Source organism: Aedes albopictus, chromosome 2, assembly GCF_035046485.1.
Source record: "Aedes albopictus strain Foshan chromosome 2, AalbF5, whole genome shotgun sequence".
Classification (NCBI taxonomy): Eukaryota; Metazoa; Arthropoda; class Insecta; order Diptera; family Culicidae; genus Aedes; species Aedes albopictus.
Window position 1 is genome coordinate 165,932,555 of NC_085137.1, and position 15,767 is coordinate 165,948,321.

Below are 15,767 nucleotides of genomic sequence, written 5' to 3' on the forward strand. Positions count from 1 at the left end.
TAATTTGAAGCTCCCAATGCAATCGTTGCAATATGAGAACTTGGCTCGGAAATACACCTACTTTCGAGGATTGCCAATCAAAATCTACGACTCAGTTGTATAACAGGTATTCTGATCGGGTCAAACAACGCTGGCCTTATTGCATCATCGAAGCTGCTTGAGGGTCAATTGGGAGACCCAATTGGAGCTAAGACGCGTCTTAGACCAGGTTCAAGTCAAAGTGGAACACAGCTGCTTGAAGCGGTGGTTTGACGTGTCCAACTATCAGAGCCGTCCCAAGGGCGTAGCCAGCTTTTCGGTCAGGTGGGGGGGTGGGTGGGGGTTTAAGCAAGCAGTCTTGGCAAATTTGTACCTACTAGCTTTTATAACTAAACGCAACACAATGAAATTGAATATAATAACATTACATTCTAAAAGCAGTATTTAATCCTTCAGCAGTCACGTTGTTGTAGTTTGTACAATACGTTAAAGAAACCTCGCCTGTTCTACACAAATCAACGTGGTGTTGTTAGCGGTGGACAATTTCTGGAAAGTTTAGGATTTTAGGATTACTCAGGCATTGTTCCTTCTGGACTTTTTCTGGATTTTTTTTGGTGATATCTACAAAACTTTCGTAAGAAGTTCTAGCTGAACTTTTTTTTAGTAATTGGCAACTTTTTTGAGGACTTATCCATTATTTTCTTTATGATTTCCCTAAACAATTGAAGCGCCCAACGTGGGGCTGAATTAAACACTACACGGAATGTAATATCTTCCATTTCATTAAAGTCCGACGACATCATTTTAATAAATTATATTGAGCTTCCACTAACTAACACTTATCTTATATTTCAACGATTCACTTTTTCTTACATCACATTAACATTTTCTGTTTTAGTCTTTCCTAACAACTTTTTATCGAATTATATTACACTTTTCACTTAATTAGTATCACCTAAGTCCTGCCTTTCGTCCCGACTATAGCCTTTATTGGACAGTATCTACAGGTGTCCCACATGGGAGCTCAAGACTTATCACGATACTTCATAATGCCTGAACCAACTTGGGCGTATCCAAAACCCTACTAAAAGTAAATACTCAAAATCCAAAACCTAGAACTCTACCTATCCTACTCGCCATCATCATCATCATTACAATCATCATCGTTATCGTCGTCGACCCAACCAAGCGTAATCAAAACTGCACCAGACCGAACGCACCCAACGTGTTCGATCACGATCGCGTATGGCCACCAGCGGTCGATGATGGCTCATAAAAACTAGGTCAGTAACGTATGGTGCGATTTTCATTGCTTCCGAAATTCTGCGCGTAGGTAGATGACCTACGATGAGCATTGCTGTTAGCGTAAATTGAATTTAAAACACACGAGCAGCCGTTCTTATGGGAGTGTGGGGTGAAATGCACTTTTTTCATTTGAATTAAATTTTAATATCGGAGTGTGTGGGATATTTAGGTCTATGCACAATGTTTCCAATAGAACATAATGGAAACCCGTACGGAGATTTTTTTTTAAATGTCTACATGACTAGCTGGAGTTCTTTCAGTAATTAATCATCCAGTTTGTATATGCTTATTGGAAATCTTGCAAAACCTTCAGTTGAATTGTTCTGAGTATATCCTTGTCGAATTCTCCCAGAAGGTTGTTTTATATACTCATGTACTGCATATATTCTACTCAGAGCATAATCCTATAGATATGTCAACTGACGTTTTCCTGGTAGGATCCTTGGAAGAACTTTTGAAAGTATTCTCATAAAAGCCTTGAAATTATCACTGAAGGAATCCCTCGAGTTATTACTATGAGCATTCCTGAAAGAAATGCCTAAAGAAATTCTTGAAGAATTTTGCTGCAGGTATTTTCGGAGAACTCTCAAATAATGGAATTTTTCGAAAAGCTCCAGTACTAGTCGCTGGATGGATACCTCCAGAAATTCTTGAAGAAATTAAAAAAAAAAAATCATCAGGTATTCCTGGAAACATTCTTGGGTACATCCCAGAAACAAATTATTGAAGGATTATTTAAATCTATGCAGAAACTCCTAAATGAATTTTTGAAAAGAAACTGAGAGGAATTCCTGAAGAAATTACTTCAGATATTCCTGGGATAATCCCTGGAAGAATTCTCAGAGAAATGTCTGAAAGTATACCTGGAGGAATTCCTGGATAACTTCTAGGATGAGACCCAGGAGGAATTCCTAGAAAATTTCTTGTAGAAATCCTCGGGTAAAATCTTGGAACAATCCCTGAAAGAATCCCTGGAGAAAACTTCAGAGAAATTCCTGGAGAAATTAATGAGAAAAAATCAGGAAGGAATCCCTTGAAAATTTTCAGATGAAATCTCTAAAAAAATTCTAGAGGAAATCTCAGTCAAAATTTCTAAAGAAATCCTTTGAGGAATTCTTAGAGCAATTCCTGAAGGAATTCCTGGAGGATTCCCTGAATCAATTCCTGAAAAAATCTCTTGGTAGAATCCTGAGGGAATGCCTGGAGGAACTTCTGAACAAATTTCTGGTATAATCCCAAAAATTCCTGGTGCAATTTTTGGATGAGACCCAGCAGGAATTCCTGGCAAATTTCCTGGAGAAATTCTTGGATAAATTCTTGGAGCAAACCCTGAAAGAATTCCTGGAGAATTCTTCAGAGGAATTCTGGGAGGAATTCCTGGAAAAATTTCTAAAAAAATCCCTTGGGTAGTTCCAGAAAGATTTCCTGGTATATCTGGAGGATTTCCTCGAGAAATTTTTGAAGGGTTTTCTGGAGAAATCTCTGGCAAAATCCATGGAGAAATTCGTGGAGAAACCGTAGGAATCCCTGAAGCACTCCTTGGAGAAATATCTGGAGGAATTCAAGGAGGAATTCCTGAATCCCTGAAAAAAAAAACTCTGAGCAAACTCCTAGCGGATTTCCTGGAGAAAATTCTTGGCGAAATTGCTGACATAATTTCTGAAAAATGTCCAGGAGGAATTGCAGGAAAATTATTGGTGGAATTCTTGAAGAAATGCCTGTGGTAATTCCTGGAGTAGTTCCTAGAGAAATTATTGGAAAAAAAGTCCTGGTGGAATGCCTGCAGGAATTCCTAGAGGTTTTTCTGTGGGTATTGCTGGAGGCGTTCCTGGATTAATCTCTAGGGAATTTCTTGAATGAATTACTGGATGACCGTCTGGAGGAATCTGTAGAGGAATTCTGGGAGATTTCTATTCATATTATTATTATTTCTGTATTTTTGGAGAAACCCCGAAGAAATCCCTGATAGAAGGAAGGAATCCCTGGGGGAACCCGAAGAAAACAAAATTGTGGAGAAATCCCTGAAGCAATCCCTGGAAAAGGGAATCCTTTTACAGAATACAAGGTGAAATTTCTGAAAGGAACCTCCTGGAGGAATTTTCAAAATGAGTTGCTTCAGAACGAATCACAGAAGGAATTCCCGAGTGAAGTCCTGGCGAAATTCTTGGAGAAATCCCTGGACGTGTACTAGAGGAATGCCTGCAGGGTTTCCCAGGAATCTCTGGAGAAACTCTTGGAGAAATCTCTAGAAGGATTTCTAGTGGAATTTCTGAAGGAACTTCTACAGGAATCTCTAGAGGCATTTCTGTAGTAATCCCTGGAGGATTTTTAGAGGAATCCCTAGAATAACTCGTGGAGGAATCACTTGAGGAATTCCGGGAGGATTCCCAGGATGAGTTCCTGAAGAACTCGCACATGGAATTCTTGGCGAAATCGTGCAGGAATCCTAAGAAGAGTTCGTGGAGGAACTCCTTGAGAAATCTCTGTTGCTGGCAGTTAATAAAAAAATCCCTGCATGAATTCCTGAAGAAATCCCAAGAGGAATCCTGGAAGGAATTCCAAGAGGAGCTCCTGAAGGAATGCAAAACAAAATTCCGGGTGGAATCCTTGGAGGAATTTCCCTGGAGTTGTTCCTGAAAGAATCTCTGGAGGAATTCTTGGATGAATCCCAGAAAGAATTCCTGGAAAAATCATAAATGAAATTCTTGGAGAAATCCTGAAGGAATCCTAAGAGAAGTTCCCGAAGGAACTCCTTGAGGAATCCCTGTAGCAATTTCTGGAGGACTTCCTGCAGAAACCCCAGACGGAATTCCAGACGCAATACCTAGGGGAATTCTTAAGGGAGTCCCTCGACATTTCCTGGAGGAAGTTCTGGATTAATACCAGGAGGAGTTCCTGAAAGAATTCTGAAAGATCCTGAAAAAAAGTTCCAGGTAGAATCCTTAGAGGATTTTTTTAAATAATCCCTGGAGTTGTCCCTGAAAAGAACACAGAAGAAATTCACGGGCAAATCCCTGGAGGAGTTTTTCGAAGGAGGAATACCAAAAGAAATCCTATAAGAAATCCCGGAAGCCATCCCATGAGGAATTCTTCAGAAAATCCCAATAAAGCTTTCTTAAAAACTTCCTTGAAGAATTTCTGTATGAATAATCTAGAAAAAGAAAAATATGCAGGAACCCGTGTCTGTAATATTGTCCCTTGCGGCTCCTATTGGATTTTTGTCGATGTTTGATTGTCGCACTTCAGAAGAATGGCACTGTTGCCAAAAACAAAAAAATAACCAGTGTTTTCTTAATTATTTTTTTACGTTTCGCATTTGCCCTTTATTTGCCTCTATTTGAGCATAATAATGTGTAAATATATTAATATTTGCTTTATGTCAACTTGTTTTGCACTGATATGTACAGAAACGAAGAAATTTTACACTTGCCAGAATATTAAAAAAAAAATTACCATTGAAAAGAAAATACTGAGATTTGGCAGCCCTGCCTTCCTTTTTCCATCAAAACCAAAACAAACCGCTGTTATTTTTGTTTGTGTACGCCTGGTCGAAGATTTCATTTCGCATGAAAACAAATGTGAGTCTTTAGAAACATTGTTGTTGCTATTCGTTTCTATTAAGTTTTTAAGCTGTGCTTTGCAATATTGTGAAAAAGTTAGGTAAGTTCAATTATATAAAACCTCTTGTATATATTTCTGACTGATATTTCATAGCTCCCAGCATCTACTGCATGGATCCCTCCGGTGGCAAAGCTTCCCCAACAGCATCAAGCGACGGAGATCAGGAAGATGACACGCAGGATGGGTACATTGTGGAGGCCTTGGATGGTGACTATATCGTTCCGGAATATGTGTACGACGACGCCTTGGACGGAGATGATTCGAAAACGAACGATGACAGTGGAATTGACCCGACATTGCTCCCAGGTCCCTCAAATCAAAGCCGAGAATCCAAAAGAGTCAAGTTGAGTGAAGGTGCGACTAATTTCATCTTCAACGGACAGTTTTACAGGTGAAAATTTGTTGGGGAAACATCTGGTGCATTGATAGCGACGCGAAAGATTTTGGGGAACACCGTTAATGATATTTTAACTGGCATATGGGAAGCATCAAAGTCTGTTTTGTGCCGAGAGGTGGTTTTCATTGAAAACAATGGCGTGCAAGTTCCAACATGGGCTGATGAAGAGCCAGTTTTTGAAGACATGAATAAGTTCATCGTTCTGCAGGACCAAAGCCAGAAAAAACGTGTGAACATTGACAAGGTGAAAAGCAAACTTCTTGCTAGCTGGCGATCAAAGGAAATCCGTGTTCACGTGCACGTTTACTCTACTTCAGTTTCCTGCAAGTCGCTATGGGAAGCTGTCGAGAAGCAGCTAGTACGGCATCAGAACTCAGACAGGTCAGGTGCGCCTAGTAACCAGGCTGTTACTTTGCTGGCTGAGGAACTTCGACGCAAGCATGTTAACCAGTTCCAAGGTCAATCGAGTGCGTGGAGATTGTGGGCAAACTACATTCATGCAGGGCCGGCTCACGAACGCGAACGTAGAACGTCTGAAATGCCGCCACAACATCTTCTGAAATTCTTTCGAAGCGTCCCGATATCCGAAGCTGTAACACTAGAGTCTGTTCGAAGTGGACTGTCAGTGGCAAATACAATCAATCAAGGATTTTCATCGGAGTTAGAAGCGTTGGAAGAAGATGCTGACCAGTTACTTTGTTTGGCACAGCGGTTGAAGAATCGTATTGCGAATATGCGGGCTCGGACAGCATTGAACTCAAGTCTTGTAGGCGCGATGAGTTCTGCTGTGAGACCGGAAGAGAATGAGTTCAGTCGCGCAATTGCTGAAAATGTTTCGGATATGTTGGATGTTGATCACATGTAAGCAATGATTTTTAAGCTCAAAATGAATAAACTAATACACATTTAATTGTTTTTAATTCATCTCTTTTATTAGAGTAGTAAATAAAGCATCGAAATCCAAATTATTTGTATTTTGCGAAAGACCAATACTGGGATCAAAGACCCCATTCGGTAGATAACCACAATGTCGATAGAGCTTGGTGCAATCAAATGATGAAAACTCAGTAAATGCTGAAATAGCTACATGAGATGCATTTTCATTTTCAATTTTCTCTGTACTGTCGACGCATCTGAGCTTTTGTTAGACCAAAAATTATCTCGATAGGATTGAAAAAAGGACAATATGGAGGGAGGAATAATGGAATGATTCCGATTGACCGCAAATAGTAAATGATGTTTTCATCACAATGAATGCGAGCGCCATCCATAATCCAAATCGAATTGCGACCAGGATAGCAACGTACATGTTCATTGTTCAATGCAAATGATCGACAGCATTGAAAAAAAATTTGCCTTGTAAACGTCCCATCTGTCTGGAAGCTATCTAACATTCCTTGCTGTCCTAGGAAGCAAAGGAATGAAACCCTTGGGCGTCGTACAAACTCACCCCGAAAAATGATTTTCTTGCCTTTTACACCATAACCTCGATTGCGTAGCATGTCTCTGCTATCCAGAGACACTTCGTCGAGAAAAACTAAGTGATACAGATCCCATTCTATGGAGCTCAGTTCGGAAAAGAAATGAAAGATTTGATCTTCTCTCACTTGAATGGCCCGTCTCTCCAAGGCCTTCCAGGTTAGGCCCTCAGCGTGTAGTATACGACAGACGCTACCAGCACTGATAGTTGTGTTGAAATGTTGCAGGAACAGTTCACAGCATTCGTCCAAGAAAAGCACAGGGTTTGAGAGGTACAGCTTAACGATCCAATTTCGATGCTCGGCATTGAATTTTCGGAACACCCTTGTCCGTTGCGCTTCCGTAAGTAATCCATTTTCCTCGTATTCATGGATCCAGCTGGAGATCGTGGTTTTACTTTTCCGGTAGATCACTGAAAGCCGGGCTCTTGATAAGCCGAGAAAATAATACCCGTATAAACAGTGGTATTTTGTGTTCACGCTAGCTCGCCGCAACTGAACATTGGAGATAATATTATTGGACAATTTAGGAAACATTGTTGTAAAACTTATTTTATCGACGAACTCGTTGAGTTTACAGATGCTATCAGCAACAGGCTCGGTGAATCTCCGCAATCAAAACAAAACATAAAATGACATTTCATTTGACATATTTTTGACGTTTCGCACTTCATCCCGCACTCCGATGGCTGTCGCACTTAAGAAGTGCGGAGTCCAGTAGCGAACTAAGTGCGCAATAAATTCTGGACGAATTATTGTTGGAATCTTTAGATTTAAATTTAGACATTTAAGCAAGCTTGTTATTTGGTAAAATTCTTTGATAAGACTGAAATGGTTCTCTTGGAGAAATACTTGGCGAAATTTCTTGTGGTTTTCGAGTAAGAAAGGTTGGATAATTATGGATAAAAACCTTAATTATTAGATTAGTTTATTTCCTGAGATATTTTTTTGCATCTCTGAATTGTTGATAACCGTTGAGTTGGTTCGAAGAAAAAAAAAATTGGCGGCCATTGGTGGCCTTGTCCCCTTGGCCCATGGCCGTCCATTAGAAGGTAGTCCATTCATATCTACGGAATCTTGCAAGATGACAATACTACTATCCCACAGTGGTTGAAATCGCGAAAAACACGGTCGTAGGTATTTTGAATGTTAAAATGTGAAAATAATATAATGTGATGTTCTGCAAGTTGTTACATATTTCAAGGAGCAACTTTTGATAAATTTTGTTTTTTTTTTTATAAGTTTACTCAAAAGTTAGATAAAAAAATCTATTTTCTAAGCCACGATAACTATGGTGTCTTAGGCAAAGTTATAGATAATGTCATGCAGAATATATAATAAACTAGCTTGAATTGAATGTCAGATTTTCCCGTTTTTCTTGCCTCTCCGGTCACTTTTTCCAATTATTTTTTCGTACGAACACGTCGGAGCCTTGCACGAACGCAACAGTAAAATATTTTTATGAATCCGTTGACCCGTTTCCGAGCCTATTCGTGACATACAAACACCATTCCATTTTTATGTATATAGAAGATACAGGGGATGGCCAAAATGTTTGGGATAGGCAACTTTTTTTTCTCACAAAAAAGTTCAACAAACTATAAATTTTCATAGAGCTAATCAAAAAATCTCAAATTTTGACTGCTTGTCAACCTATTATGTGTGCACCATTGGTACAAATTTGGGCTCGATTGATCAATATTTCGCAAAGTTAGAACCGTTCGCGTAAAACACTATTTTTCAGACAACTCATTTTTGAGGTGTCATATCTCGGAAACCAGTGAAGCGAATTGAATTAAATTTTGAACGTACACTAACAATATGTAAATGCTTTACAAACTATTAAAACATAGATACTTTTTAAATGTTGAAAAAAGTTATCATGGATTGACACTTTTTGGATTTTTCTCGAAAAAATATGATTTTTTTACATCAATGTCAATAAATTTTAGTGTTGATATCCAAAGATTTTCCACTTCTGTTCTCAAGTTATCTCTAATCAGATATATTAGAGCCTATTCAGATTGAAGGAAGAACACATTTAGTAATTTTTGTGTGGTATTGTAAATTTGACTTATTTTCCTCTATATGGGTAAAAATTTCAATCTGGTATAACTTAATTCGCCGCGAGAAAATATTACATTTTATAACGTCGTATTGAGTATTAATATATTGTTGATAAACGTTAAAAAATTCATTCAATTCGGTTCACCGGTTTCCGAGATATGACAGTTCAAAAATGAGTTGTCTAAATATTTAATAGTGTTTTACCCGAACGGTTCTAACTTCGCGAAAAATTAATCAATCGAGCCCAAATTTGTACCAATGATGCACATATAATAGGTTGACAAACAGTCAAAGTTTGAGATTTTTTGATGCACTCTATGAAAAGTTACAGCATGTTGAATTTTTTTGTGGGAGAAAAAAAGTTGCCTATCCCAAACATTTTGGCCATCCCCTGTAGATGGATTTATTATAAACAACCCTGTGGAGCGGACATGGTGTGGTGGTTAGAACACTTGACTATTACGCCGAGGACCTGGGATCGATTCCCACTGCCGACATACTCAAAAAATGTGGGTTCTTCCTTCGGAAGGGAAGCAAATCGTGGGTCCCGAGATGAACTAGCACAGGATTAAAAATCTCGTTAAAAATGTTAAACATTGCATGTACGTTGTACTACTGCTGTTCATTTTACAGAAGGTGCGATAATGTTCTAGAATCTACACGTTGCAAGTAGATGGTATGGTAGTTCCCATTTTAATGTCTTCCATCATCATCAAACCATCGTACCATATTCTCAAAATTACCATCCCAACCCATCATCACCATCATCATTATGCTCCATCGGAAATAGTCACCACTCACTTCGACTGGCACACAGGTTTCCCACTGTTTCCACAAGGACCTCCTAGCTAAAACCTAGCGCAACAGAAGTCCGAGTGCACTTGCCCACCGCCGCCGATAGCAATCCGCCAAGGGGTGTACATTCACACGCTTGATTGCACAATTACTGGCCTGCTGCTGTTGGCTGGCAAAATTTTCCTCGGTCGATCGGTTCGCTTAGCTATGGCGGGCTCCATCCGACACAACCTTTCGGTCCATTGATTGAGTGGCTTCGAAGCGGCATTGTTCAAATCTGCTACACACAACCTCCGCTCCGCACTGCACTGAATGGACAAAAGTGCTTTAGTTCAGTGAATAGTTGCGCCGGGGTTCATTGGCTAAGCTAGAGTACCTACCAGCTAACTGGTACCCTCCCGGAATAGAGCTCCATTTCACCTGAACTGAAAGTCAACGGTTCCGTGCTCGACTGCCATCATCAGGGTGCACAAGTTTACGCGTCCAGGGGTGCCAGATTCGAAGATGTGTTTATGTTAGGGGACTTTGTCGAACATTATTGCAATACAACAATAAGAAAATAATTTGAAATAGAAGGAAAATAAGAAAACTGAACAACTTGATTATTCACAATGAATGAAAATTATAACTTTTGGAATAGACAGAAGTGTCTTACATAAGACCAATAAAGAGTTTCTACATCTACAATGCTATTTATAGACACTATAGAAATATTCCAGGTCAGCCAAACTACATTGGAGTTCAAAACTTTAGGTCTACACTCGTAACAGTGGCCATATCTGTTCTACTGAGTAACTTTGTGTAATCAACCGCAGTTACTGGAGCAATCTGAAGTCTACTAGCTTATTATAAATCTTTGAGTCATTCAGGGTTATCCATACTGTTCTATAATGAAGTCTTTCAAATCTACAAGAATAACTTCATGTGTTTTCACTACAAATAATAGTATTGCACAATCTGCTGGGATTCGCAAAGCTCTTGAAATCTCAAATGTTATTAAGAGACACTACAGGGATATTCCAGGTAAGCCAAACTACCTTGGAGTTCAGAACTTCAGTTCTATACTCGAAACAGAATCCATATCTGTTAAACTGAGTAACGCTGCATAATCAACTGCAGTTACTGAACCAACCTGTAGTCTACTTTTTTTTTTATTAAACACCTTTAGGGCATTCAGGGTCGCCCCAACTGTACTATAATGAAGTCCTTCAAATCTACAAGCATGACTTTCGCCACAAATAATAGTATTGCATAATCTGCTGGGATCCGCGAGGCTCCTGAAATGTCATTTATAGGCACTATAAGGATATTCCAGGTCAGCCAAACCACATTGGAGTTCAGGACTTCAGGTCTAAACTCGTAACAACAGGTATATCTGCTATACTGAGTATTGTTGCATATTTATCTGTGGTTACTGGACCAATCCGATGTCTACTTTTTTATTAAAAACCTTTGGAATATTCAGGTTCGTGTAAACTATTCTATAATGAAGTCCATCAAATCTACAAGGATAACTTAATGTGTTTTCACCATAAATAATAGTACTGCACAATCTGCTGAGATCCGCGAGACTCCTGAAATCTCAAATATCATTTATAGACACTATAGGGATATTCCAGGTCAGCAAAACTACATTGGAGTTCAGGACTTCAGGTCTACACTCGTAACAACAGGCATATCTGCTATACTGAGTAATGTTGCATATTTATCCGTGGTGACTGGACCAATCTGAAGTCTACTTTTTTTTCTTTTTTTTTTTTCTGGAGTAGGGAGAAGCCCGTGGGAGTGAAGTTCCTGTTTCAATTCGGACCTCTTCTCCCATAGGCATAAAACCTACTCTTCTTTTCATATATTTCAAAAAAGTACAAAGTATTTACACTTCCAGTGAGAAGTTATTCTCTTTAAAGGAAGTGTAATTAAATTAATTAACAGAAAATTTACAACTTATTGGCTAATATTAGTATATCACGTATAATAATCGCTTTAATTCATAATGGATTTGGTTAGTAAGCATTCCTAGATCAATAGCGGCAGCTTAGCATCACATCGGAAAAACTTTGTATACAGGAGGTCACGGCGCAGTCACAATGAAATTGTCGTAGAAACGTTGACCAGACGCAGACCAGGACATCAGTTCCAATAAAGCCTCAGTAACAACTGGTAACAATGTGACGGAATGCTGTTGATGTTAGCTGATTTGGTAGCACGGATTTATCGCGCTCGTTATCCAGGACCTCGAAACATTTGAATGATGGGGTTGGTGTAGACAGAAGGTGGGAGGGCTGTAATTGTAAACGAACTTAAACGGGCGCAGTATCACTGGCTTCGGCCAGACATATACTAATCATGTTACCTGGAAGATAACTGATGCTACCAGCTGACCGAGTCACCAGGTACGGGAGATCGCAGAAATCGGTGATGTTCAAAACTTGAACGGCCGCGAATCGAGTGTTGCGGTTGTTGGATGCAGGGGTGGCAGGACTGTAATTGTCGACGGACTGGAAGATAACTGAGGCTACTAGCTGACCGAGTTACCAGGTACGGGAAGTCGCAGGAATCGCTGATCGGTGATGTTCGAGGCCCGAAACTTGAACGGCCGCGAGTCGTGTGTTGCGGTTGTTGGATCCAGGGGTGGCAGGGCTGTAATTTTCGACGGACTTGAACGAGGGCAGTATCACTGGCTTCGACCAGACGTATACTAATCATGTTACCTGGAAGATAACTGACGCTACTAGCTGACCGAGTCACCAGGTACGGAAAATCGCAGGAATCGGTGATGTTCGAAACTTGAACGGCCGCGAATCGAGTGTTGCGGTTGTTGGATGCAAGGGTGGCAGGACTGGAAGATAACTGATGCTACCAGCTGACCGAGTTACCATGTTCGGTGATGTTCGAGGCCCGATACCTGAACGGCCGCAAACCGAGTGATGTGATTGTTGGATGCGGAGGTGGCAAGACAGACTGGAAGACGGACTGGATGATAACTGACCCCATGTTCAGTTGGCAGCGATATGACGGAATATTGATGATGAGACAAAAAAGTGGTTGGTGGTCAACCTATGTATGTTATGATTCTTCCTTTTATCAGTGATGCAATCCGCTTCTTGAAGTTTCCCATATTCCTCTCGGCTTTTATATGAGAAGGGAGAGCATTGTATCGAGAACTTCCAAAATACAAGAAAGATTTTTTTCCAGCTTCCGTATTAGGACGGTTGATCGTTAGAACTGCTTGGCTTCTCAGAGGGTATCGGCTTGACGTTCTATGTAGCGGTTGATTGTGTAAGGCACGTGGGTTTGTTAACATATTGTGCATTTTTACCAGACACTCCTTTTCACGGAGGGCCGGGATTGGCAAGATTGATTCCGCTGCTCCGTTGTATAACAACACGGTTGGGAAAAGCCAGGGGCGTTGGTATATTATTTTCAGACAACGATTCTGAATCGTTTGCAACGGTTTCAATGCAGTTTTGGTCGCGGCACCCCAAATCGATACCAGGTATTGTAGTTTTGATTGAATGAATGCATGGTACATATCCAATAGTACCCTTTTTGGCATGAACTTTGATACCTTCCAAAATATGCCACACATGGCGCTCAATTCACGCTGCAGAACCGAAATATGCTCGCTCCACCGTAGATTTGGATCGAAGGTGAGGCCGAGATACTTGAAGGACGTTACCTTATCAATTTTTATCGAGTTTATGACTAAGTCCATATGTTGAGGAATTTTGAGTTGCAGGGAATGGCACAGCATAAACTTAGTTTTGGAGAGGTTCATTGATAACATATTTTCTGCGAAGTATTCTTGCAGAATCATTAAATCCTTTTTCATTTGCTGAATTATGACATCAGGCCTAGCATTTCTGTATGACAGAGACGTATCATCCGCAAACAATCTGGGGTTTCCATGCAGTCTTAGATTGGCCAGATCATTGATGTATAGAAGGAACAGAAGTGGGCCCACATTACATTCTTCCAGACATTTCTTTGGCTAGCATTGGCAAACAATTGTTTGAAGTGCTCTTGTTTGGCGTGATTTTTTGCTCTTTGAAGTTTCTTTGATATATGATCCAACAACTCTTTGCAATGATTATTATTCGGATTCCTTTTATAGTTTCTTAAAACATTTTCCTTGATTTTCATTAGTTTCCAAACGTCAAATGACATCCATGGACAAAACCCCTTAACTTTCGCTTCCACGCTGACGGTTTTTGAAAATTTTTCCTTTAACCTTCGCGTACCCAACGTCAATTTTGGATGATTTTCGAATCTAGAATCAGCTATGAAAAATGCATTTCCCAACCGATTTTTTTTGAAGTCAATTGCATTCGCTCCAGATTTGTCCACATTTTCAAGGACCGCCATACGGAACCGGTTCACGCTTCCGTTCCGGAGTTATTCCAGATTCCGTTGGGGTCATGACCGGCCGGAAAATGACACATGAATGCATTTTACTCTGTATCTATTGTTATTTTGGAAATTTGCACATATTATACGCCAGGAATACAGAAACTATATAACTACAAGGAACCATTGACGTGAAATGAGGCAATCAAGCAGTCTTGTGAACCGGATATGTCCCGGGTGCCCCCAGGGAAGTGGCCAAAGTGGCCATTCTAGCAACATTGTCAGAATCAATCGTGCGGCACATCAAACTTCATGATTTGTCGAAACATGAAGGAAAATGGTCCTTCCAGGCTCCTAAGACCCCTTGGGACCGGTCTGGCCATACCCGGAATGTTCCGGATACCCTCAGGAAAGTAGTCATTTCTCAAACATAGTCTAAATCAACCGTGCGGCACCTCTAACTCCATAGTATGTTGAAACATAAAGGAAAATTAACCTTCTAGGCCCTTATGGTCCCTTTGGACCGGTCTGGCCATACCCGGAATGTTCCGGATGCCCTCAGGGAAGTGGTAATTTCTCAAACATAGTCAAAATCAACCGTGCGGCACCTCTAACTCCATAGTATGTTGAAACATAAAGGAAAATTAACCGGCTCTACCCCATTTGGCATAATGCCATTTGGCATAACGCCGTTTGGCATAATGCCATTTGGCATAATGGTCATTTGGCATAATGGCTATTTGGCATAATGCCGTTTGGCATAACACAAAGAACAGCCTTCTTGGTAAGAATGTGCATAATATTTGTTATGCCAAATGGCCATTATGCCAAAAGGCCATTATGCCAAATGGATTTTATGCCAAATGGCATTATGCCAAACGGCGTTATGCCAAATGGCATTATGCCAAATGGGGTAGAGCCAAATTAACCTTCTAGGCCCTTATGGCCCCTTGGGACCGGTCTGGGCATACCCGGAATGTTCCGGATGCCCTCAGGGAAGTGGTAATTTCTCAAACATATTCAAAATCAGCCGTGTGACACCTCAAACTTCATGGTTTGTCGAAACATGAAGGATAACAGTTCTTTTAGGCTCCCATGACCCCTTAGACTGGTTCTGGCCACACTCGAGATGCTCCGGATGCCCCCAGGAAAGTGGTCAAAATCGCCTTTTCCACAACGTTGGTCAAATCAATCGTGCGGCCCCACAAACTTCATGATTTATAAAAACGTGGAGGAAAATGGTCCTTCTAGGCTCTTATGACCCCTCGGGAACGAGCTGGCCATACCCGGAATGTTCCGGGTGCCCCCAGAAACGTGCCAAAAGTGGAAACTTCCACAACGTCAAAATCGACCGTGTGACACCTCAAACTTCATGATTTGTCGAAACATGAAGGTTAACAGTCCTTTTAGGCTCCCATGACCCCTTAGAATGGTTCTGGCCACACCCGAAATGTTCTGAATGCCTCCAGGAAAGTGGTCATTTCTACAACGTTGGTCAAATCAATCGTGCAACACCTCGAACTTCATGATTTGTTGAACCACAAGAAAATAGTCATTCCAGTATCTTCTCACCTCTCGGGAATGGCCTGGCCATGGTATGTTCCGGATGCCCCCAGGTAAGTGACCAAGTGCCCGTTTCCACAAAGTTGTCAAAATCGAACGTGCAGCACCTCTAACTTCATGATTTGTTTGTACAAAGAGGAGTATAGTCCTTCTAGGCGGAAGTGTGCCGCGCGCGAGGAAGGACGCAACAAAATTTTCGTGCTGTGTTTAGGTCG

At 40.6% G+C, this 15,767-nt stretch overlaps 2 protein-coding genes and 1 pseudogene across 2 annotated transcripts in view; 2 read left to right on the forward strand and 1 right to left on the reverse strand.

Moving 5' to 3' along the window:
- The window catches only part of LOC109398712 (out at first protein), a 354,874-nt gene that overhangs the window by 88,560 nt on the left and 250,547 nt on the right, over positions 1-15,767 (forward strand). The window lies entirely within an intron of this gene.
- On the forward strand, positions 4,473-6,167 carry LOC109622881 (uncharacterized). The gene is given in 1 exon segment (XM_062847504.1): positions 4,473-6,167. A coding segment is annotated over 1 exon segment (1,152 nt). The 5' UTR covers positions 4,473-5,015.
- On the reverse strand, positions 6,219-7,503 carry LOC134288777 (uncharacterized; annotated as a pseudogene).